General features: G+C 39.2%; 1 protein-coding gene across 1 annotated transcript in view; it reads left to right on the top strand.

The window, feature by feature from the left end:
* Nucleotides 1-26,146, top strand: part of ENOPH1 (enolase-phosphatase 1) — a 48,963-nt gene that overhangs the window by 3,540 nt on the left and 19,277 nt on the right. The window contains exons 2-3 of the mRNA XM_006885276.1: nt 22,761-22,862; nt 24,138-24,340. Coding sequence (XP_006885338.1) covers nt 22,761-22,862; nt 24,138-24,340 — 305 coding nt within the window. The remainder of the gene's footprint in view (nt 1-22,760; nt 22,863-24,137; nt 24,341-26,146) is intronic.

Raw genomic sequence — 26,146 nt, 5'->3', positions numbered from 1 at the left:
TGGCCCAGTGGTGAGAATCTTTGTCTTCTTGATGTTGAACTTCAATCCATATTGAAGACTCAGTCTTTGACCTTCTGCAGCAAGAGCATCAGGTCCTCCTCAGTTTCAGCTAGCAAAGTTGTGTCATCTGCATAACACAGGTTGTTGATGAGTCTTCCTCCAATCCTGATGCCACATTTTTCATACAACTCAGCCTCCTGAATGTTCTGTTCTGCATATTGATTGAAAAGACATGGAGGAAAAAAGAAAAGAAAAAAGGTATGGAGACAGGATGCATCCTTGATGCACTCCTTTCCTGATTTTGAATCATGCAGTGTTTTCTTGCTCTGTTCTGAGGACTGCTTCCTTGTCTGAGTATAGGTTTTGCATGAGCACAATCAGGTGTTCTGGGATTCCCATTCTTCCCAAGGTAAGCCACAGTTTGTTGTGATCCACACAGTCAAATGTCTTTGTATAGTCAATGAAACACAGACATTTTTGTGGTACTCACCTTTCTGTCAAGCCATGACATCTTCTGAACCCAGCTTGTATTTCTGGTAATTGTTTGTCAGTGTACTGTTTTGGTCGTTTTTGGATGATCTTCAGCAGGATTTTGCTTGTGTTTGATATTAGTGACATTGTTAGATAATTTCCATACTCTGTCAGGACCCCCCCCCCTTTTTTTTTGAATGAGAATAATTATTGATCTCTTGCAGTTAGTTAGCCAGGTGGTGTCCTCCAGATTTTTTGGCACAACCTGATGAATGTGTCCAGGGCAGCATCTCTTTGTTGAAATATGTCAATTGGTATTCCATCAATTACTGGGGCCTTATTTTTTGCCAAGTCCTCCAGAGCAGCCTGAACTTATTCCCTTGTCATCATTTTCTCTTGAGCATATGTTATTTCTTGAAATTCTTCTGTGTTGGCAAATTCTTTTTGGTATAGTGACTCTGTATGCTCCTCCCATCTTCTTTTAATGCTTACTGGATAATTCTGTATTCTGCACATAGCTTCCTTAAGTATTGCAGTTCAAGCCTTGAATTTGTTCTTTAGTTTCTTCAGCTTAAGAAATGACCTGTTAAGACACAATAAATGTTGGAGAAGATGTGGCAAGATAGGAACTCTTATACATTGTTGGTGGGATTGTAAAATGGTACAACCACTCTGGAAAGCAATTTGGTGCTTCCTCAAAAAGAACCTAGACATTCCATATGAACCAGCTATTCCACTGCTTGGAATATACCCCGAGAAAATGAGAACTGAGGCACAGATGAACAGTTGTACAGCAGTGTTCATAGCAACATTTTTCTCCATCACAAGAACATGAAAACAGCCCCGATGTCCAACCATAATTGAATGGATTGAGAATTTGTGCTACATTCACACAGTGGAAACTATGCAGCATACAGGAGCAATGATTTTGTAAATTACTACATAATTTGAGAGGGACTGGAGAGCATTATGCTGAATGAACTAACTTTGTCCAATAAGGACAAATACTGTATAAAACTGTTATTGTCATATGAATATGAGGATCCAAGCAGGGGGCGGGGGGAAGGTAGAAGCAGAGGGATGATGATGGGGGGAGAGGGGTATAATCATAGGGTCGCACAATTTGATGAGTTGGGGCAGTGAAGGAAATTGGGAAAGATTGAGTGTGAAAAACAGTGTATTGGAACTTTGTAAATAAAGCAGTATAAAGTAAATAATTTTTTAAACAAGAACCAGTTGGTATGGGGAGTTCTGGTGGCCTAGTGGCAAGAAGCTGCACTGCAATTCCAGAAGAACACGGTTCAAATCCACCAGATGCTCTGCTGGAGAAGGAAGGACAATCTCCTCCTGTACCAGTCAGATCTGATTTGATGGTACATGCACAAAATAATAATTAAAAAATAAAAAAAAAGAACCAGTTGGTAGACAGAACATTTCACACTTTGAAATGAAAATGTGCCGATAAAATTTTTTAATTTGTACAGCTATCCTGGGGGGTGGGGAGGGAATCACTGAATTTTATTCAGTCACACTGAACAAAAATAAAATTATATGTAAAAATAAAAAATGCTGAGTGATTTCAGCCCTTTTGATTTTCCAGCTCTTTGCACATTTTGCACATTTCATTGTACTTTGCTTTGTCTTCCCCAACTGTCCTTTGATATCTTCTATTCAGCTCCTTAATGTCTTGATTTCTTCCCTTTGCTTTGGCTTCTTGTCACTCTAGTGAAATATTCAGTCTCTTCTTACATATATTTTGGTATTTTCATTTTCCTCTGTCTTTGTAATGACCTTTTGTAATTTTTGTGGATATTCTTTTTTTAAAAAAAACTCATTTAAATAAAATTTTTATTTTATTCTGGTTTACTTAGAAAGTTTGTATACATTGTTTTTCACACCAGATCTTTCCCATTTCCTTTACCCACCCTTCTCCATCAAATTGTGTGACCCTGTGATAAACCCACTCCATATCCCGCCCATCCACACCCCTCTGCTACTCTTCTCCCGCTTGGATCCTCATACATGTTCTACAATAATGGCCTTATACAGTACTTGTCTTTATGAGACTCAGTTAATTCACTTAGCCTAATGTTCTCCAGTCCCTCCCAACTTAGTAATTTACAAAATCATTGCTCCTGTGTGCAGTGAAGTATTCCATTGTGTGAATGTACCATAAGTTCTCAATCCTCTTGTGATGGGGACTAATGCTGCCATAAATAGTGATGTACAATCTCCATTTGGGCCCCCAGTTCTCATTTTCTCGGGCTATTTTCCAAGCAGTGGAACAGCTAAGTTGTATGAAATGTGTATGTTCAGCTTTTTGAGGAAGCGCCAAACATCCTTCCAGAGTGTTTGTACCATTTTACAGTCTCATGAACAATGTATAAGAGTGCCTATTTCTCCACATCCTCTCCAACATTTATTACTTTCTGTCCTGTTAAATTTTGCCGTTGCTACTGGAGTGAGATGATCTGTCATTGTAGTTTTGATTTGCGTCTGTCTTATTGCGAGTGATTTGGAGCATTTCATGTGTCTCTTGGCCAGTGAATGATATCCTCCCACAGCTCATCTGGTTTTCGTTCATTAGTGTTCAAGGCCTCAAGCCTGTTCCTGAGTTGCTTTTTAAATTCACATGGGTTAGACTCAAGATGAAATTTTGATTTCTGTGGATTTGGCTTGACCTTCTTTAGCTTTAATTTAAACTTGCATATGAGTGCATATCATAGTAATGATCTGTATTACAATAAGCACCTGGCCTAGTTTTCACTGATGATATTGGACTTCTCCAAAGATTCCTTCCACGGATGTAATCTGATTCTTGTGCATACTATCAGGTGAAATTCGTGTACATAGTTTGCATATGTTTCTTACAAAAGTTATTTGCAAGGGAGCTCTGGTGGCCTAGTAACAAGTCACTGCAGTCCCGAAGTTGAGCAGTTCAAATTCACCAGATATTTTGCTGAAGGGGGAGAGGCAATCTCCTCCTGTACTAGTCAGATCCGACTGGACAGTACACAATGGGGGGTGGAGGGGAAGGTTATTTGCAGTAAGTAAATCAGTAGATTGTGCAGAATTCTATCATTCTGTCCCCAACCTCATTTCTTTCAATAAGTCCATGTTTTCCAGCTATTGATTCTTCTTTCTGGTTCCTAACTTTTGTATTCAGTCACTCATTATTATGAAAGCATCTTGGTTGCATGTTAGGTTGATTTCTGACTGCAAAGGTTTCCTGTATCCTCTTCTTAGGCTGTGGTTGTTGGTGTACATATTTGAATGACAGTGGTATTCATTGGACTTCCTTGTGTGTGTACAGATGTCATCCTGTATCTAGAAATGGCCTTTTTAACTATGAAAGCAACCCTGTTTTTTCTCACCTTTCCATCTGTGGCATAGTAGATCATATGATTGATTCAAAATATCCCATGCCAATCCATCTCATTTTGCCAACACTTAATATGTCAATATTTATGTGTCTATTTCATTCTTAACAGTATCCAGTTTTCCCACATTCATGTTCCCCACATTCCATGTTCCAGTCATTAGTTTCTGCTTATAGCTGTTTCTCCTCCTTTGTGTTTCCAGATTTGAGGGCACAGCCTCATTTGCCCCATCTGCTAGTCTACTCTAAATGTGCTGTATTGTTCATAGGGTTTTCAAAGGCCTCTTGTATTTTGGAATTGGATGACCAATCCTTCTTTCTCGTCTTAATTTGGACGATTAGCTTTAGAATAGTACCTGGCTGTACTTATTCATAAAGCAATGTAAAGACCAAAATCTCATTGTTGTCAAGTTGGAAATTACTCAGTGCTGACCCTCCACTGGGTTTTTGGAGGCTGTAACTTGTATCAAAAAAATTGCCCATCTTTCTCTTGCAGAGCCACTGTTGGATTTGAACCGCCCTGAGAGGTGCCCTTTTGTTGTTAGCACATCACCTAACCCATTTCAGTGGTGACTAATGCCACCAGTCTTTTCCTAAAGACCAAAATAGAGTATATTTGTTCTTATATAGTGTTGCTATGAATGAAATGGATTCTGTCAAACTACTCCTTGCTACAACAGTCTCTTCACAGTCTGTTCACAGCTGGCCCACAGTGTAGAAAGGGCTGTTGATCTACAGCTGTTGATGATTTGCAAGACCATGATTTTGTAAATTACTAAGTGGAGAGGGACTGGAGAACATTAGGCTAAGTGAATTAACCGAGTCTCATAAAGACAAGTGCTGTATAAGGCCATTATTGTAGAACATGTGTGAGGATCCAAAGGGAGAAGAGTAGCAGAGGGGTGTGGATGGGCGGGATATGGAGTGGGTTTATCACAGGGTCACACAATTTGATGGATGGAGAAGGGTGGATAAAGGAAATGGGAAAGATCTGGTGTGAAAAACAGTGTTTCCGGAGGCAAGCTATTACAGAAGTGGATGCCACTCCTGCTTCCAAGCTTGTTTTAATCGGGGAGCTCTACCCCACTCTCTGTCCACATTGGGTGACCAACCATTAACACATTTGACACATCAGTGTCACAGTGTTCAGCCTCACAGCAACCACAAGTGACCACGGTACAGCAAACTTGTACACCGGGGCTATACGACCTAGAGGAATGTCTGAACAAAAACAATGAAAGACAGGCCCGAGGGCTGCGGATTGAAAGTCACCCACCTTTGGCTTAGTAGCATCGCTTTCTGTTCATTGGGCCAGCTGATCTTTCTCTCTATGTTGATGTTATTGTTGTTAAGTGCCGGACGACTCATAGCGACCCTATGAACAAAAGTCCTCAACACTTGTGTGGTTTTCATCCTTTCTCCAGGTTCATAGGGTTTCCGCAGGCAAGGTATTATAGAAGTGGATGCCGCTCCTGCTTCCAAGCTTGTTTTAATGGGGGAGTTTCACCAACCAACCAAACATCAATAAGGAATTTATTGGAGATACTAGCAGACACTTATCTTTCTAATCTAGCTGTGATCATCAAGTCTACGTAAGAACTATGTGGCATCTCCCTACGTATCTGGGATTAGGAAACTTGAATTTATTGCACAATGTGTCACTTTCAGAAATGAGAGACAAGGTGATAGAATCTTTTTCAATTTCTCACATTCCCTGAATTACACAATCATACCTCTAACTTCAAGCTTACATAGCTAAAATATAAACTGTTAAGGGCACGCTTTGGAAAAAGCTTGCTATCACAGGGTCCAGGTGCATAAGTAAATAATCCACTCTAAACAATAATTGGTTTTTATCAGAAGCAGTGAGGTTCCTGCCTGACAGCTCACTTTCCTCCATTTTTGTCTCTAGTGAGAGATGAAATATTAGATGCCACACCCTGAGGAAACTTCCTTTACATCTCATCAAGTCATTGTCATTTTCTACCATTTGTCCTTCTGATGCTTTTTGATTTCTCCTATCATAGTGGATCACTCCATATTATATACATGTATTCTGTGGTTGTTAGATGTTACTGACTCAGAACTCATGCATATCTGAACTTTCAGTGGTTTTCAGAGACTAGAAAACACACAGGAGGAAACTTCCCATCTTTTTCAATCAATTTTCATGTTATTTTGTGTTGTTGTTTATCTGTGCATAGGTCTCTTGTTTCTGCTACTGCTGTGTGTCTCCTGGTCCTCCTCCTCCTCCTTTCTGTCACCCCTGGTGTAAAAATTCTCTACCTTTCCTTGATCTTTCACTAGCATTGCCTTTGATGACTATAATTAGACCAACAGTACCTTCAAGGAAATTTTAAGCACTTACTCTATAATATTCTACTCATTCTCCATTTTAGGTATGAGAACTTTGAAAAATTGCTTTCTATGCATTATGTTAGTCTCAGATGGAATCATGGTCTCCATAGATTTCAACTGTGGACACATGGTCTTGCAAATCATCAACAGTTGTAGGAGTCATATATAGTCTTATAGCCCTGGTGTGCACGTTGCCATACAGCGGTCACTTGTGGTTTCTGTGAGGCTGAACACTGTGGCACTGATATGTCAAATGCAGTAATGGTTGGTCACCCAATGCGGACAGAGAATGGGGTGGAGTTCCCCGATTAAAACAGGCTTGGAAGCAGGAGTGGCATCCACTTCCATAACAGCTTGCCTCCAGAAACCCTGTGAATCTGGAGAGAGGATGAAAGGCACCCAGGCGTCGAGGACTCTCCTTCATAGGGTCGCTATGAGTTGCCTGCGACTCCACGGCACTTAACAACATGAATGAAATGCTACTAGGAAATGGCTTTAACAAACTTACTTCCTTATCATTTAGGAGCTAGAGTGCAAATTCAGGGTGCTACCTCTAAGGGAAGACATCTCTTTGTTGGCTTGAAGAGAAGGTGTTTAGTTATGGTTAAGAAATATATTTATTGTTCTTTTTTGGTTCAGCTGTGTTCTTGGTTGTAGAAGTATCATCTGCCAAACCTATGTATGATCATGAGCATTGTCCATTTTATGTCTACATATTCATTTCTCTATCTGCGTGTGTTTTTGTCTCTTCAGCTTGTTTCCTGATTTCTTGTAGTTTCCCCCGTGGTTTGGTATCAGTCTTTCTCTTGCTTGCTTGTTAAAATGTATCAAGATATGTTGTTGTTGTTGTTATGTGTCCTCTCAAGTTGCTTGTGACTCATAGCTACTCTAAGTATGGCAGTTCTTAAGCCTGTCCTGTCTAGAGCCAGGCTCATTGATTCCAACACATCTATTCCTATTGCCCCAGTTACTGTATCATTCCATCTTTTCCAGGGTTTTTCTCCTGTGCTGTCCCTCCACTCTTCCGAGCATGATGTCCTTTTCCAGGGACTCGTCCCTCCTGGCCATGTACTCAAAGTATGTGAGACAGAGCTTCAAAATTCTAGTCTCCAAGGAGAAACTTGGTTTCACTCTCTCCAAGACAAAGCTGTTTGTTTTCTTGGTGGTCCATGGAATGTTCAAAACTCTTCTCCAACACCACAACTCAAAGGCGTCAATTATTCTTCTGTCATCCTTAGTCATTGTCCGGCTACTGATACATAGCTAGTAATTGTGAAGATCTTAGACTGAATCAGGCACACCTTAGTATCTAGACTGACATGGTTGGATTTTAGTACTCTGGACAGGTCATTGAAAGAAGATTTTTCCAGTGCAGTTCATCTTTTTGATTTCTTTTTAATGCCAAGAGTGCTTGATTGTGGAGCAGAACAAGCTGTAATTGCTAATAGCCTCAATTTCTTCTCCATCCATCGTGGTGCTGCCAGTTGGCCCAGTGGTGAGAATCTTTGCTTCCTTGATGTTGCATTTCAATCCATAATGATGACTGTAGTCCTTGACCTTCTGCAGCATGTGCTTCAGGTTCTCCTTTTCTGTTTGAGCAAGCAAGGTTGTGTTACCTGCATAATGTAGGTTGTTGATGAGTCTGCCTCTTGTTAATAAAACAAAGATTACTAATTCTCAAATGAGATTATAGTCACAGGCATAGAAGCTAAGGTTTATTGACACATACGTTGATGGGCCACAGTTTAATCCATGTTTTTGTTTGAAACTTTGAACACTGCCTGGACCCTAGCCATCTCACAGTTGCTGCTGTTTTTTAAAGTCATTGTTGTAGCTACGTCGTCAGACTTGTTGAGGGCTTTCTACTCTTTCTCCAATTCTCTACTTTCCCAGCCATGATATATACCTTTCTCCGAGGACTCGTTCCTCCCGATAACAAATTCGAAGTATGTGAGACAAAGTCTTAACCATCCTCACCTGTACGGGAGCATTCTGTCTACACTTCTTCCAAGACAGATTTGTTTGTCCTTTAGGCAGTCCATTCTTCACTAGTACCACAACTCAGAGACATTAGTTCTGCTTCATTGTCCAGCTTTTGCGTGCATAAAAGGTAATTGGAAATACTATGGCTTTGGTCGGTTACACATAAGCCTTCAGAGTGATGTCTTTTCTGTAGATTTCCCCAATGCAATGTGTCATTTGATTTCTTCATTGTTGATTTCGTTGTGACTGTGTATGAAATCCCTAATGATTTCAGTCTTTCTGTTTATTGTGATGTTGCTTACTAGTCTAGGTAGGAGGATTTCCCCCCCTCCTGTTTGTTGAGAAGTAATTTGTACTGAAAGGCATAGTCTTTGATCTTCATCAGTAAATGTATCAAGATGAGTAAGTAAGAGTGTGTCATTTACATATCACAAGTTGTGAATGATTCTTCTTCCATTCCCTATGCTGCCTGCTTCTTCTTATTTGCTTCCTCAAATGATTTGCTTGGTGTACAGATTAAGTATTGTGAAAGGATAAAACCCTGATTTATCACTTCCTCATTGTAAGCCATGCAAGATCCCCTTGTTCTGTTTGAAACTGTCTTGGACTTTATACAGGTTTTGCCCAAGTACAGTTAAGTTTTCTGGAGTTGCCATCCGTTGCTGTCATCCATTATTTGCTATGATCCACAGAGTTGAATGCCTTTGCATAATTAGTGGGATACAAAATCCTTCAGATAATTTATTAGTTAAATATATTTTTTTCAAAGTCCTGGGACAACTAATTGTATTCATCTAGGAGTCCTGAAGGATGGTGGTTAACTGGTCAGCTGCTAACCTGTAGATCATCAGTTAAAGCCTACCATCCAGGCTGTGAAAGGTACAGCTGTCTGTCAGGCTTAGAAATTCTACCAGGAATTTCTGTCTTTCCTAAAGGGTGTCTGTGAGTGTGAGTTGACTTTACAGCAGTGAGCTGTTTTGGGTGTTATTGGGTTTTTTCCCCCTTTATTTTTAGACATTTTCTTTATTATATGATTTCCCAAAGCCTTTATATCATGCTCATACCTGTGTGTGTATGCACATAAACTTTTTAAAATCTTCAAGATTTTAAAATCAAGATTTAAAATCTCAAGAGAGTAGCAGAGTCACATTGTGAAGGCTTTCTTGGGGTGGTAAAGCAGACCAAGTAAAAAAATGTATGGATGAATTTGACAAAGTTTGCAATCATTAATAGAATCAAAACCTCTCTCAAATACAAGTAAATGGATAATATCTCAGTAAAGTTCTATGCAAAAGGAGAGAAGAAAAAAAAGGCAACAGGAAAATGGAATTATGCTTGTTGGACATCAAAGCAACAGGGTGGTTATTTCTTCAACTTTTGCAAATTGTCTTTTAAGTACTGTGCTGTAAACCTTGAAAGAGAATGTTTGAAAAATAAAGAACTTGATCGATACTTGCATGAAAGTAGTATGATAGGTCTGAAAATGCCTGAAAGGTCTCCAAACTCTGTAGTGGATATCCCCCAGTGCCTTCTGCCTCATCTAGAACTCTTAGAATCTTTTGCCAGTAAGATAACAGCATATTCATGAGTTTCAGGGATTAGGATATGTTCATTTTCAGAAGGGGACACATTATTCTCTGCACCACACATAGTTAACATGAACATCTTGGTCTAATCTTGTTATTGTTGTGTACCAACAGAATCGACCCATAGCTGACCCTCCACTATGTTTTCAGTGGCAGTTAACTGCATGGGAGGAAATTGCCCATTCTTCTCCTGCAGAGTAGCTGGTGGATTTGAACCGCATGCCTTCGGGATTGCAGTACACCTTCTTGCCACTAACAGATGCCTTTATGTGTTCTTGACATCCTAAGTCAGATTTTATAATACTTTCATGTTTATTTCCACCATTCATCTGTCAGTTTGCCATACTGTGTGTGTTGCTGTAATACTGGAAGTTATGCTACCTGAAATGTGCTAAAACTGGAGTTGTCTCTCACTTCACTACTCACTAGTGTTTTCCACAATGGGGTGAGCTGAAGTAACTCTAAATAAGTGAACCTGTACATGTTTTTATGTGCTGTTGAGTTTCCTATGACCTGTAGCAATCTTGTGTACAGCAGCTCTGAAACCTGCCCTGTCCTGAGCCAGTCTCACTAATTCTGGCACACCTACTCCCATTGCCCCAGTCACTGTATCAATCCATCTAATCCAGGGTCTTCCTCTCCTGTGCTGTCCCTCCACCCTTCTAAGCATGATGTCCTTCTCCAAGGACTGGTCTCTCCTGGCCACATGCCCTAAGTATGTGAGAGGGAGCTTCAGAATCCTCACCTCCAAGGAGAGACTTGGTTTCACCCTCTCCAAAACAGACCTGTTTGTTTTCTTGGCGGTCCATGGTGTGTCTAAGACTCTTCTTCAGAACCTATAAAATACACAGCATCAGTTTAGCGAAACAAGTGAAAGAGGTTTATTAGGGCAATAAAACAGGAACATTACTGGTGAAAGATAGAGGTAGGCCATGCAAAAGAGCTAAAGAGAAAAAGAAGAGGGAGAGAGTACCCCTGGAAAGAAAAGGGTGGAGCCACACCTTACGCCATGCCACCAGCAGAAAAAGAGAGCTAAAAATGAGCGAGTGACCCCCAGAGGGGCACTGCCTTTATTAGCTCCAGGTCTCCTGAGGTATAGCTACACCTAAGGATTTGTGGAATTTGTTGGTGAAGGGGCTCCTTCCTTGTATAACCACTTTGGGAAGTGCTATCACATTGGTGTGTTAATACATTTCCTTCCAGTTTGCCCTGAGAGATTCCAGTTCCAGCCTCCTTCTGTGAGAGAGACCAGCTGGTAATTTTAGACCTTACCACTACCAATACTTCAGATATCAGCAGAGTCACCCATGGTGGTCAGGTTTTAGCAGAGCTTCCAGCCAGATTAAGACAAAGAGGCAAGACTGGCTATCTACTTCGGAAATAACAGGCCTTCAGAAACTATGGGCAAAGGAAGAATGTTGTTGAGTATAGTACCAAGAGAAGGTAATGAAAATGCAGCTGGAGAAGAGCTGTTTCCTCAAAGTAGAGACGCTGATGGAATAAGCTTTCACCTAAAGAAGGGACCTTCATTTGCTGATGTGACAAGACTCAAGATGAGAAACAGCTGTATCTAGTGTTAATTAGAACATGGAATGTACAAAGCATAAATCTAGGAAAATTAGAAGTTGTCAAAAAGGAAATGGACACATAAAGAACATCTTGGGCGTTCGTGAGCTGAGATGGGTTGGTATTGGCTATTTTGAATCAGATAATATGCTCTACTATACTGGCAATGATAAGTTGAAGAGGAATAATGTGGCATTTATTATAAAAAAAATCATTTCAAGATCTCTCCTGAAGTACAATGCTGTGAGTGATATGCATATGAGGAAGTCTTCTGTTAATACAACTATTATTCAAATATGCACACCAACCATGAAAGCCAAAGATGAAGAAATTGAGAATTTCTACCACTATTTACAGCTGAAATTGATAAAACACACAATCAAGTTGCATTAATAATAATTGGTAACTAGAGTGCAAAAGTTGGAAATGAAGAGGGCATAGTAGTTAGCAAATACAATGGTGATAGAAATGGGGCTGAAGGTGACAATAGAATTTTGTACAATGAACAATTTATTCATTCAAATACATTAAAAAAAAACAACCAGAGTCTCACAATTTGGTGGGTGGAGGGGAGGGGTAGGTAAAGGAGAGGGGAAAGATGTGGTATGAGAAACAATGTATACGAACTTTGTAAGTAAACCAGTATATTAAAAACAACATCAACAAAAAACCCCACCACAACACATAAAGACACCTCTGTAGATGGACTTCATCTGATGGACTACACAGGAATCAGATTGACTCTCTGGAAAGAGTGATTGGAGAAGCTCTGTATCAGTCAGAACAAGGCTAGTGGCTGACCACTGAACAAACCATCAACTGCTCATATGCAAGTTCAAATTGAAGTTGAAGAAAATGAAAACAAGTCCACAAGAACTAGAAAATTACCTTATGTATCCCAACTGAATTAAAAAACCATTTTAAGAATAAGTTTGATGCATTAAACACTAAAAACTGAAGATTAGATGAATTAGGGAATGACATCAAGAACATCACTTATGAAGAAAAAAATAAAAAAGAAAGGAGAAAAAATATCAAAATGGATGTGAGAATAGACTGAAACTTGCACTGGAACCAAAGGAAGCTAAAAATAGGATGGTAGAAGTGGAACACCTAAGTACTCTCTTTGCCAACCTCCATACCATTGTCACTATAATACCTGTAAAATCTTGGACATAAAAAACCCTATCAGTTGTTTGTTTTTGCAGTCATCAGAACAGAGCAGGGTAACACCGCATGGTTCAAAATTGGGAAGGGTGTACGCCAGGGATGTGTCCTATCTCCATACCTTTTCAGCCTGTATGCAGAGCAGATTATCCAAGAGGCTGGCTCTATGAGGAGAAGTGTGGCCTCAGGATTGGTGGAAGATCTTTTAACAGTCTGCTTTATGCAGATGACACAACCCTGCTTGCCAAAACTGAGGAGGACCTTATGCACTTGCTGCAGAGGGTCAAGGACTGCAGCCTTCAGTATGGACTGAGGCTCAAAGTCAAGAAGACAAGATTCTCACCACTGAACCGGTTGGTAGCATCAGGATGGATGGCGAAGAGATTGAGATTGTTCACAGCTTCAGTTTGCTCGGCTCTGTAGTCAACACTCTTGGCACCAGCAGCCAGAAAATCAGGAAAACATATTGTGATGGGAAAGTCTGCTGTTAGGGACCTCTCTAAAGTACTCAAGAGCAACGGTGTCTTTCTGGAGACTAAGGTGCGCCTGATACAGGCCATGTTTTTTGCAATCTCTTGTTATGCATCAGAGAGTTGGACAACGACTAGGGAGGATAGAAGGAGAATTGATGCTTTTGAGCTGTGGTGCTGGAGAAGATTATTGAATGTACCATGGACTGTCAAGAAAACAAACAGATTCTTCCTGGAGAAGGTTAAACCAGGCTACTCCTTGGAGGCAAGGATTCTGGGGCTTCGTCTGACGTACTTTGGACATGTTGTAAGGAGAGACAGGTCCTTGGAGAAGGACATCATGCTTGGGAGGGTGGAGGGACAGCGCAGGAGGGGAAGACCCTCTACGAGGTGGACTGATTCAGTGACGGGTAAATCGGGATGGGTTTGTCAGAGGCAATGTGATTGGTACAGAATAGATCAGGGTTTAGGGCTGTTGTACATAGGGTTGCTATGAGTCGCAAACCACTCAATGGCATATAACAACAACAACAGATCATATCCAGCAGCACAATACATGATTAATTCCAAAATAAATATGTTGTTAGGTGCCCTTGCATTGACTAGTTACTCCTCTTAGCAACCCTATGCACAAGTCTGAATGCTGTCCTGTGGCATTCTCACTATCTCTGATATGCCCAAGCACATTGTTTTCAGTGGCAAAATATGGGCTTATAGGATCTGTCTTTTGTATAAGGTGGTGATAAAATGTAAAAGCCTTTGAGAATTGTACCTTATAGAAGACACTGATCACTACTGACAGGAAACAGTACTATTTAATAGAGACAGATCCTCACTCACACCTTTCCTGATAGTGATGCACTCTCCCTTTCTGTTCAAATGACTGCTGCTTGGTTCATGTTCAGGTTCTACATGAGCACAATTACACTCCAAACTCATTGTCATCAAGTTGGAATTAATTCATAGCTGACTCTCCAGTGGTTGTGCTGAAGTTTTAAATCACATGGAAGGAGATTATTCATCTTTCTCCCAAGGAGTCGTTTCTGGTTCTGAACCACCAGAGAGGATGTAGTCTTTGGGTTAGCAGAGCAGATCCCTATAGATTATGCCGCTAGAGTTTCTTTACTAAGTACGGTTACATGTTCTGGAATTCCCATTCTTCTCAATGCTAGCCATAATTTGTTATGAGCTGCATTGTCAGTAAAACACAAGTATAGGAGTGTTTTTTGTCTTCTCTGTGTTCAACCCAGATCCATTTGACATCAGCATTTCTATCCCTTGTTATACTGTTTCTCCTTAATCCAGTTTGAATTTCTGGAAATCTGTTGACTGAAAGTTTGTTTCTGAGTAATTTTCAGCAAGATTTTACTTGCCTATTCTGTTGGATCACCCCCCCTTTTTTTTAAACTAGTCCTTCTTGCATCATTCCATATTTTTGCCATAGAATCCTTCAGAATTGCAACTCAAAGCTTGAAGGTTCTTCTGTTCTTTCACATTGAGAAATGCTGAGTATATCTTCATTTTTAGTTTTCTACATTTCATTAGAGATTATATTTTTAAAGTGTTGTTGTTATGTGCTGTTGAGTCGCTTGCAACTCATAGTGACCCCATGTACAACAGCCCTGCAACCTGCTCTATCCTGTGCAACCTTTATTGTCTCTGACGCACCTACCCTCATTACCCTAGTCACTGTACCTCATCGATGGTCTCCTTCTCCATCCCTCCACCCTTCCAAGCATGATACCCCTCTCCAAGGACCGGGCCCTCTTTGTAACATGCCCAAAGTATGTCAGACAAAGCTTCAGAATCCTTACCTCCAAAGAGCAGACTGGCTTCACCCTCTCCAGGATGAACCTGTTTATTCTTCTTGCAGTCATTCATACAGTCAAATGCCTTTGCATAGTCAATAAAGCATAAACAGATATCCTACTGGTAATCTTTGCTTTTGGCTAGGATCCATCTGACATCAGCAGTGATAACGTTGGGGCCACTGCCTCTTTTATCTAAATCCTGCTTTAACTTCTGGCAGTTCCTTATCTGAACTCTTCTAGCCATTTTTTAATGGTCTTCAGCAGTATTTTGCTTGTACCTGATATTGTGTGGTAGTTTCCACATTCTCATCGTTGGGAATGGGAACAAATACGGACCTCTTTCAATCTGTTGGCCAACAACTGTCCTCCAAATTTCCTGGCATAGACTGGTGAGCACATCCAGGGTTACTTCTGTTAATTGAAACACAAGTCAGTTGGTTTCCCATTGATTCTGGGGCTTTTATTTTTGCCCTTGCCTTCAATGCAGCTTTCACTTCCTCCTTCATTACCATTGGCTCCTGTTCATATGGTACTTCCTGAAATTTTTCAGTGCCTGTTTTTTTTGGTACTTTGGTTCTGTGTATTCCCTCCCATCTTCTTTTGATGCTTTCTGGGTCATTCAGTATATTGCCCATAGTATTCATCTTTGTGACTCAAAACTTAAATTTGTTTTTCAGTTCTCTCAACTTGAGACATGCACAGCAAGTTAGTCCGTTTATATTTTCCAATTCCAGCTCTCTGCATATTCCATCATAATACTTTGCTTTGTCTTCTTGAGCTACCTTTTGACATCTTCTGTTCAGCTCTTTTACTTTGGCTTGTTTTCCCTTTGTTTTGGCTTTTTGACGCTCTAGTGCAATTTTTAGAGTCTCTTCTGACATACATTTAGATGATCATTTAGAGTCTGGGTATTATGGTAACACTTAGGTCCTTGAAGTAGAAATGGTTATCTACTTCCCAAATAACATGCCTCCGGAAACCCTGTGAACTTTGAGAAATGTCAGTAGTTGTAGACAGGCTTCAACCCTTTTGTTCATAGGGTTGCTATGAGTCGTGTTGTACTTGAAGGCAATCAACAATAGATCCTTGAAAGAAATACAGTCAAGTGAGAAAAAAAATAGATGCACTAGCTTTCCTATTGTTTTGTGCCATCGAGTTGGAAACAACCCATAGTTGACCCTCCAGTAGGCTTTCAGACACATGAAATAACATGAAAGGACATTGCCCTTTTGCTGAGCAGCTTGTGGATTTGAATCACATGCCTTTGGAATTACAGAACAGTTTTTTACCACTAGGCCACTAGAACTCTCCAATTTCATAATTCCTAGTTTTGTTGATGGTTTCATAGCAACCCTATGAATGAAAGACCTGGACACTTGTATAACTTTCAAAATATTAATAATATTTTCATAATATTCTGTCAGCGTTTTTATTTTAGTTGGTTCTGTTGTGATGTTGCCCTATTCATCTCTTAATTCAGATTATTTATGTCTTTTCCTTCTTTTCTTTTGTTAGTTTGCTAATGGTTTGTTGATTTTATTGACCTTTTCAAAGAACCAACTCCTAGTTTTTGTTGATGGTTTCAGTTGTTTCTTGGTTTTCTATTTCATTTATTCTCTAATTTTTGTAATTTCAGTTTTTTTTTTAGACCCTCCACTTTTCTAAGTGTGATGTCTTTTTCCAAGACCTGGCCTCTACTAACAACATGCCCAAAATATATGAGACAAAATTTCACCATCCTTATCTTCAAGGAGCACCCTGGTTGCACACTCTCTCTAAGACATCTTTGTTTCTTCTTTGAACAGTCTGTGAGATATTTAGCACTCATCAGCTCTTCTGTTTTCTTTATTCATTGTCTAGCTCTCAGATGCATAGCACGTGATTGAAAAGACATGGTCTGTTCTAGGTGCACCTTAGTAGTTTTCAAACTGACACCATTGCATTCCCATATTTTGGAAAGTCCCTGGCAGTAGACTTTCTCAGTACAGTATGTCTCCTGGTCTCTTGACTGCTGGTCCCAAAGGTGTTGATTGTAGATTCATGAAAGCTGGAATTGTTGATAGTTTCAATCTTTTCCTCTGTCTTTGTTCCCTAATAGCCCACAAGAGTTTTGTTTTCTTGATGTTGAGATGTAAACCATATTGAAAGTTGTAGTCTTTGATCTTCCGAAGCAAGTGTTTTTAAGGATGTGTCATCTGCTTAACAATTCCATCAATATTGCATTTATGTTATTTAATTTTCTGAATGAAATACTTTACTCTTCTTAGGTGTCATTGAGTCAACTACTACTAATAACGACCCTGTGAACAATGGATCTGAATCTAACTCTCTCATCATCATCATCTCTAATATGCTTCAACCCATTAGTTATAATCACTCTAGTCAACCCATCTTGTGGAGGGTTTACTTCCAAGGAATGGCCCCTTTGGACAACATACCCAGAGGATGTAAGATGAAGTTTGACTATCCTTTCCTCTAAGGAACATACTCATTACACTTCCTCCTAGACAGATTTGTTTGTTCTTTAGGCAGTCTATATTCAATACTCTTTGCAAAGACCGCAGTTCAGAGGCATTGATGCTGCTTCTGTCATCCTTATTCATTGTATAGTTTTCAGATGCATAGGAAGCAATGGAAAATAAAATGGCTTGGATCAGGTGCACCTTGATCTTTAAGTGGATATCTTGTCTCTTTAGCACTTCGTAGATATCCTTAACAGCAGATTCTCCCCATGCAACATATCTTTTTTTATTTTTTGACTGATGTTACTGTGGGTATTGATTGTGGATCCAAGTAAAATGAAATCCTTGACAACTTCAGGTTATTCTACATCTATCAGGGTGCCTATTAGTCTAGTGTTGAGAATTTTTGTTTTCTTAGTGGTGAGATGTATCCCATATTGAAGGTGGTAGTCTTTGATTCTCTGCAGTAGATGCTTCAAGTCTTCACTTTCTCTAAGCAAGATGTGTTAATCTGCATAAAGCAGATTGTTCCTGTCTTCCTTCAATCCTAAAACCACATTCTTCATATAATCTAGCTTTTTGAATGATTTACTCAGCAAACAGATTGAATAGATAGGGAGAAAGGGTACAACCTTGACACACATTTTTCCTGATTTTAAACCATACAGTTGTTACCTTGTTGTGTTTTGTGGGTTTTTGTTTTTTTTTCTTTTGGACAGTTATTTCTTTGTCTAGGTATAGGGTTGGCATACAATTAAGTGTTCTGGGATTCCCATTTGTCTTAATGACTGTGATAATTTGTTAAAATGAACACAGTCAAGCTACTACTTTAAAGGTTTTAAATCCTATAAATCATTTGCACCATGTGGTTTCCTTGGAAAGCTTTTAAAAGAATTTTACCTCCTAAATAACTGTGCTATGAACTATTATTTTTAGAAGGCAATTTTTTATTACCCATTTCTTCAAAGGAGGCTTAAGTAAATGTTATAGCAGCAATTTAATTTTATTGATTCTGTAACCTTTTCATTAAAACAACCACTTAGCCATAAAACAAATCCATATTTATGATTTAAGATTTATGAGGCAACATCTTTAATTAGCTCTTCAGAAATGTTGTGATCCTTACTGGAGTTTATTTAGAAAGCTACCGTTAAGCTATATACAGTAATATAAATTACTACTTACATAGTATTCTCTCTGACATGTAAGAGAATGTAATCAGAAGCCCATGAAATGAAAATATTTTCATTTAGTTCTGTAGTCTTCTGTTCTATGTATTACTAGACCATAGCCACTCCTAGCTGCTCTACTCCCCCTTCTCTTACTTGTTGCAGTTGAATCAGAACCAACTCATAGCTGACCCTCGACAGAGTTTCCAAGCTGGAAGCAAAGTGCCGATCTTTTTCTGACACAGCTGCTGGTGAATTCAAACCATAACAGGAGCAAGGCCTTTGGGTTAGCTTTGGAGCTCTCTCCAGATTACGTCACAAGAAGTCCTGCTGACTAAATATTCACACATTTGTAGAATCTGAGTTTATTGTAGGATTTTCCCCTATTCACTAAAATTTAGAAATTATCTATAAATGGGTTGTAACTATAGTTAAAATTTAAGGCTTACCATTTCTGCAATTATTTTTGAAGCCTGCAGATTTTTCATTGTGCACATTTGGGCAGTGAATACTAGTTTTACAAGGCTCTTTTAGAGCATGCTTACTCTATCATTATTATTATATGCAGTTTCATAATCTTGAGGATTTCATCTCTTCAGTGTGTTCCTCTAGGAATTTTTCCAACTAATGGGAGCTGGGGTTCATGGAGTCAGTGCCATGAATGGGGCCATATGAGAAGGAAGTAAAATAAGAGAACAAGGTTGAGTTGTTTCTTAATTGACAAATATTTTAAATAGTCAAGAATTAAAAAAAAAAAAAGAATTAATACATATATACTCACAAGCAAGCTAACCAGTCAAGAATTATAATAGATATACACCCACAAGCAAGCTAATCAGATTTTTATGTTACGTTTATTTCAGATTTAATTTAAATACATAAACTATTACACATAAAATCGAGGCTCTGAGTATATTTTATCCTACTTTAGGATTTTACTTAATAGCTCTGATACATTATTATTTTTCTACATTTTCTAGTTTATTTACATAATAAAGGATAATTGACATAATGAAAAAATTGAGCTTTTTAAAATGAACGGTTGTCATTTAGTACATTCAGATGTTTGTGACTGCCACCTCTATCCAGTTCTGAAACATTCCCATTACACCGGTTTTAATTGCTATATCATGAGTGTACTCCATGTTATCTGTTCTCTGGCTGGTGAGAATTTAGTAAACTTTTTCTACTGTCATACACAGAGCTGCAGTAAACATTTTTTAACTTGCCTCATTGTGCACCTGCTGTAGCCTTTTTCTCCAGTATGTGCTTAGGAGAGGAATTGGATATGTGCATCTTTTGTTTCACTACAGTTTCTCAGACACTCTTTAGAGTGGAGTTACTCTTTAGTCCCAAAACAATGCTGTAAGAGTGGAGGAGAGAAAGGAAAGGGTTAGGGGGGAATGAGGTGGGGAATGATGAGATAACTAGGTCTAAACACAACCAGAAGGGTCTCAATAGGATAAAGAGACACTTTTTTTTCTTCAGAAAAAGGCTGACGGTCCACTGTTGTCCTTTTAGGTCAAGAATGTGGTGGCTTTTTGTTTGTTTGTTTTTAATCTTGTTTTGTACCATTGAATCAGATCTGTCTGGCACAAGAGAAGATTGCTCTTCCTTCTCCAGTGGAGCATCTGGTGGATTTGAACCGCTCGCCTTCGCAGTTGCAGCACAGCTTCTTGCCACACCAGAGCTCCCTAAGAATGAGTTTTTTAATTGAGTTTTACAAAGCCTTTTTTGCCAGATATGCTGAAAATTTTGCCTTAAGACATTTGCTTCTGAATGTGCCAAACGATCAATTACTTATTCAGATGACACAGAGAATAGGCGAATGAATGAATTCTTTCTTTTTACTGGAGCAGGTGAAATTTAAATAATATATAATGAAGACAGATAAACACTTCAGCTTTGCTTTTTTTTTTAAATAAGCCGTATAACTTTCTTGCATTATGTATTTCATTTTAGGGTGCTGTTTAGCTTAAACTTGCATTTTCTAAAATATGAGAAAGTTCTACTTATGCAGCCAAACCTTTTTTCTGGTCATAGATTCATTGTTGTTGTTGTTGTTAAGTGCCGTTGAGTCACAGGCAACTCATAGCGACCCTATGAAGGAGAGTCCTTGACGCTTGGGTGCCTTTCATCCTCTCTCCAGGTTCATAGGATTTCGGGAGACAAGCTGTTATGGAAGTGGATGCCACTCCTCCTTCCAACATAGATTCATTATGCACATTAAAACAAACGATGTAGTTGGTTTATGTTGAATTATTTACTACCTTCTAATCCAGGCCATAGTCTTCAAAATTACTTGCTATGTGTCAGAACACTGGACAATGACTAGGGATGATAGAAGGAGAATTGATGCCTTTGAACTGTGGTGCTAGAGAGGAGTATTGAATATACCAGGGTCTTCTAGGAGAACAAAGAGGTTTATCTAAGAGGGTGAAGCCACGCTGCTCCTTGGAGGCAAGGATTCTGAAGCTCTGCCTGACATACTGTGGGCATGTTGCAAGGAGAGGGACATCATGCTTGGGAGGGTGGACAGACAATGCAAGAGAGGAAGATCCTTAATGAGATGAATTGATTCAGTGACTGGTGTAATGGGGGTAGCTGTGTCAGACACAATAAAGTTGGCTCAAGGTAGAGGAGAATTCAGAGCTGTTGTACATAGGGGTCGTTATGAGTTACAATCAACTTGATGGCACATAACAAAAACAACCATATCATTTGGCCTAGTGATAGGAAACTATGCTGCAATCCCAAAGGTATGTGCTTTGAATCTTCCAGCTGCTCCACAGAAGGTTGGACAATCTCCCGTCTGTTTAACTGCTTCTGAAAACCTGCCAGATGGTCAGCTATGGGTCGATTCCGACTTGAAGGTACACTACAACCGCCACTATATCATTAGGATTTCCTGGATGGCGTAAATGATGAAGCACTTGGTTGACTACTAACTGAAAAGTTAGTGGTTTGAAGCCATCCAGGAGCTCGTTGGAAGATAATTTTGATAATCTACTTCTGAAAGATCACAGTTTTGAAAACTTAGTTCAGCTTTGTCCCATGAGGTCCCATGACTTGGAATTGACTGAATGACAACTAACTATAGTAATGACTGTATCCTTAGAGTCCTCAGGTGGTACAAGTAGTAATTACACATGGCTGCTAACCAGAGGATTGGGTGTTTGCGTCCATCCAGCAGCACGTTCAAAGAAAGGACTGATGATTTACACCTGAAAAACCCCATCATTGAAAATCCTGTGAAGCATAGTTTACTGACATACATAGGGTCACCATGAGTCGAGATCCATTTCATGGCTTGAGCTTACAGAGCTGCTACAGGGAAATAATGTTTTTCTGTAATGTTCTTTCTTTGTGCTCCCCCTACCCATTATGGTTCACTTTTATCTGGCTTAAGAGAGCAAGCAAGCAGTACAGGGAGGAATGAGAAGAGGCAGTATGGATTAATGCTTTTCAGATTGGACTCTTGACAGTGCTGGGTGTTAGGTTGATTCTAGTCAGCACTACTTAGAGGAATCTAGTATTTTGTTTGGCATACTTGACTTGGTGGTGGTAGCACATTCTGGTGCCTCATTGATTGGGGTTAGTTATAATATATATTTAGTTGAAGCTTCCTATCATCAGTGAGCACTTTTTGCAGGAAATGGAATTGCTTATTTTCAGGGCCTTTTGTGCAGCCTACATTGGTATGGAAACATTTGAAAACCTTGGCTTCTGTCTCTGGTTTTCTGTGTTCACAGATAGGGAAATCTAACACTAGGCTTGGCATACACTGTTCCCTCATGTGAAACAGTTTCTTCTTTAATCTTTCTAGTTTAGTCCTATTCACATTTGGTGTTTTCTTCTCAGGATTGCTTTGTACTCTTAAGAATTATAAGACTTAAGTAAAAATGATAGGACTACTTTGTGAATTATATCTGAAGGTATTTGTCATATTGGAAATTAGGACAAATTTGAAAATGTCTAATTTTAAATAACAAAATTCATTACTTTGTTAATGGAAATCAATATTTTTATGGAAAATATTTTTTTAATAAAACATGATTAGAAGAGTAGCCATTAAAATATATGTGAAAAAGGCAAACAATATCTTAGTATTTTTATGAGAATATCTTGGCCTCCAGGTTGTAATTATTGACTTCTTATTTCTTCTTTGCCTTCGTCTCGATCTGACTCACTTTTATAGCCCCAGCAGCAATTTTCTTCAACAGTTCCATTGGGTCATTCGCTCGAATTAGCTACAATGAGAGTGGCTGAACTTAATCCTGTGCAAATGGCTTAAGTGAAATATTTTTCAATTTTTTTCTCTCTCTTTCTGTTATACAGGAAACTTTATTTTCTTATATCAAAGAAAATGTTAAAGAGTATCTACAGACACATTGGGAAGAAGAGGAATGCCAGGAAGATGTCAATCTCTTGAGGAAGCAGGTTGGGACATTTCTCTTACCTCCACATTTTCAAGTGTCTTAGAATTTGAGAATGTCTGGGGTCTTAGACTTCTGCTGCTGGGAGCATATTCAGAAGTTAGTGGCCTGAATTCTTGGATGCTACAGAGACGTGACAACTTTGCAGCTTAACAGTTATTAAGTGGCCAGGTCACAGCAGTTCTTTGTCTCTAGAATGGCCTTTTTCTGTTGTATGTGCTGTCAGGTTTTCAGAGGCTGCTCATCTTTCTCCGTGGAGCACCTAATGGAGGCTGTGTACTTTTGGGTTGGCAGCACAACTTTTTACCCATTAGGCCATCAGGGCTTCTGCTTCTTTTTAGAGATGATTTTTTTTTTTTTAAAAAAATTATTTTAATTGTGATTTTAACTAAAATTTACAGAAAAGTTAGATTTTTATTTATTCATTGTTGCACATTTTCTCCCCTGCCCGCCCCCAGAGGTGATTTAAGTTGTACTCAAATAACTCATATCTATAAAACTCGGCCCTTTCTGTGTAGAACACAAACTGGGTCTGTGGAGCCTCATCTCGTTTGTTGAGTGCCTTAAAGTGACAGTAGCTCATAACCTCATCATTCTCCAAACTTTCCTGCCTCCTGGCATGAGCCCCTGCTGACTCCTCTTGTACTCAGCATCCCTGGATTCTCACACACTCACACCCCTTCCAGATGTCCCACCCTATGTTACCCCTGACCCAGCTTTCATAAGCTACTGGTTTTACATGCTTATAGGTTCTTTAGGGATGGAACATTGGCAGTGCTGTATGAAGGGTCATTGTTCTCTATAGCTGTTAGAATTTTTGTAATACACAGGAAATTGTAGGAAACTCCATATGCGCTAGATACTTTACTAGCAGCTGCTTTTTATTCAGTCTAGTGTAAACTGATTCTATCAAGATAGTCTTTGTTTTCCTCTGTAGTTGAGTGCAAAGAAAATGATCTTTTTTGATTGCAATTGTGTTTTGTGGAGTCAGCAGTCATATATCATTACATGCCCTGTTCTCTCACGTAAACTGCTGCCTCTAGGTTTAAAGTTCAGTGCTGGCAATCCAAGAACAGTAATATAAATTTATTAATTTTAATGTAGTCACTTTTAGGATTCATTTATGTCTACCTCAAAATATGTGACTTACTACTTATTTGCAGCAGTACTCAGTGGTAGTAGACAGTTGAATATAGTTGACTTGACTTTCAGACCTCATTTTATATGATTTCTAAAAAAATAAGCAAAAAGCCAACTTTACGTTGTTTGTGACTTAAAGGCTGAAGAGGATTCCCACCTGGATGGGGCCGTCCCTATCCCTGCGCTGCCTGGGAGTGGGGCAGACAGCCTGCAGCAGACGATCCAGGCTGTAGTCGACAATGTGTGCTGGCAGATGTCTTTGGACCGGAAGACGACAGCACTGAAACAGCTTCAGGGCCACATGTGGAGAGCAGCGTTCACGGCCGGGCTCATGAAAGCAGAGTATGTACCGAGCACATGACTTAACAATTTTCAAACCCAAATGCACTTTTCATAACTCTCTCTTAACTGATTGATAAAGCCGATAAAATCAAAGTCCTTGTTAGTCTCACAAATGAGTGTTTTGTTTTGCTCAGAACCGTGCTAAAGCATTTCAACCAACTGAATTCTCCAGACTTGCATGTCTGGTTTGGTAGGACGCATGAAGACTTAATCCTAGGTTAAAACAGCATCTTTGAAAATGCTGGATTGATTTAAGTCATATTTGATCCTTAGTACATGGATGCTGCTTCCCAGAACCTTTATACGTTATTCATTTGCTTTCTTTGTTGAACAAGACTGCTATGAAATTATGTACCCTGTGACTTTGGGATTTCACAGAGTGTCAACAGTGCTACTCTTCTGTGTTCTTCTATGATCTTTTGAGTATTGGTGGTAGATTTCTAGCTTCTTGTATAAGGAGACTTAGGAGTTCTGGACTGCTTAGATACGTTTTTCCCCCCTCTCGTTTCCTTTCTTTAATAAGACATTCCCACTATAGATTTTAGGCTAGTACCTGATAACCCATAGATCCAGGATATTTCTTTTGTATTTCTGACACATAAGATTTGATTATGCCATTTACTTGGAGCTTCTCATTTAAAGGATGCATTAACATTTCAGTATAGGCCAGTTATCTGAAAAATTATAGCTGGATCACTTGTAAAGCACTCACAAGAGTAGAGTGAGGGGTGAGCATTCCCATCCCTTGGTGTTGAGTCCTTAATTATAAATCCAGGGGCTTGGAAGAAATTATCTCAGATGTGTAAGCCCAGCTTTAAGCAAGAATATGGAAATTCATCATAGAAAAACTCTGTTTTCCCAAGTACAAAGTGATACCCTCATTAATTATTTGTATTGGTTTTGAACTTTCTGTAGTGTAAATAGCTAAATATATTGCTTTGTTTTTGTTCGGAATGCCTGTTAATTCAGTGTTAGTAGATTAGATTAATTCAGCTAAGAACCAAGAAACCACTAACACTTGGAATAAAATTCAGAGTAAGATCTGAAGCTTGAGATATATTGGAATACTACACCAGTTGATTCTCTTGGGGGATTTGCTAAAAATACCCAGTATCTAAAGTTAAAATTTTATTAAGTGCTTATATTTTAACTTTGGCAAAGTGATAAAAATCAGTGCATTGTTTATTAACAATTTCAGTGGTCTATGTTTGTGTGTATAAATACGTGTTCAGAATAATCCAGACAATATCAGTTAAGAATTACTTCCTACATATTGTCCATTGTGATTTACAGTGCTAACCCAAAGGCCTCTAGCAGTTTGAATCCACTGGTGCTTCCCCAGAGAAAGATGAGTGATCTCCTTCCATGTGATTTATCGCCTTAGAAATCCAATGGAAGATCAGCTTTGACTTGGTTCCGACTTTGGTGGTAATGAATTTGAGTTTTCCTTCAAATAAACTTCCATAAGGTGTTCCTAGCTGACTTTGTCTCACATTCCTTAGACATGCTGTCAGGAGGTGCCAGTCCTTGGAAGAAGACATCTTTCTTGGGGAAGCAGAGGGTCACTAAAACTGGTAGAGTCTTAACAGAATGAACTAACATAGTGACTGCAACAGTGGGGGTAAGCACAGCAGAGATTGTGATGATGGTGCAGACTATACTAGGTTTCATTCTGTTACACAGTAGATTACTGTGAGCCAGAGCTGGCACCTTACAATAATAGTTCTTTTATATAATTAAAAAAAAAACCCAAACCACCAACTAGACAGCAGTTAATATTAACATGTTGTTGGGAGAAACTATGAC

Source organism: Elephantulus edwardii, unplaced genomic scaffold (assembly GCF_000299155.1).
Source record: "Elephantulus edwardii isolate Elephantulus edwardi_28Jun2011 unplaced genomic scaffold, EleEdw1.0 scaffold00042, whole genome shotgun sequence".
Classification (NCBI taxonomy): Eukaryota; Metazoa; Chordata; class Mammalia; order Macroscelidea; family Macroscelididae; genus Elephantulus; species Elephantulus edwardii.
Note: the sequence above shows the minus strand (reverse complement) of the source record. Positions and strands in the feature narration are given on the sequence as shown.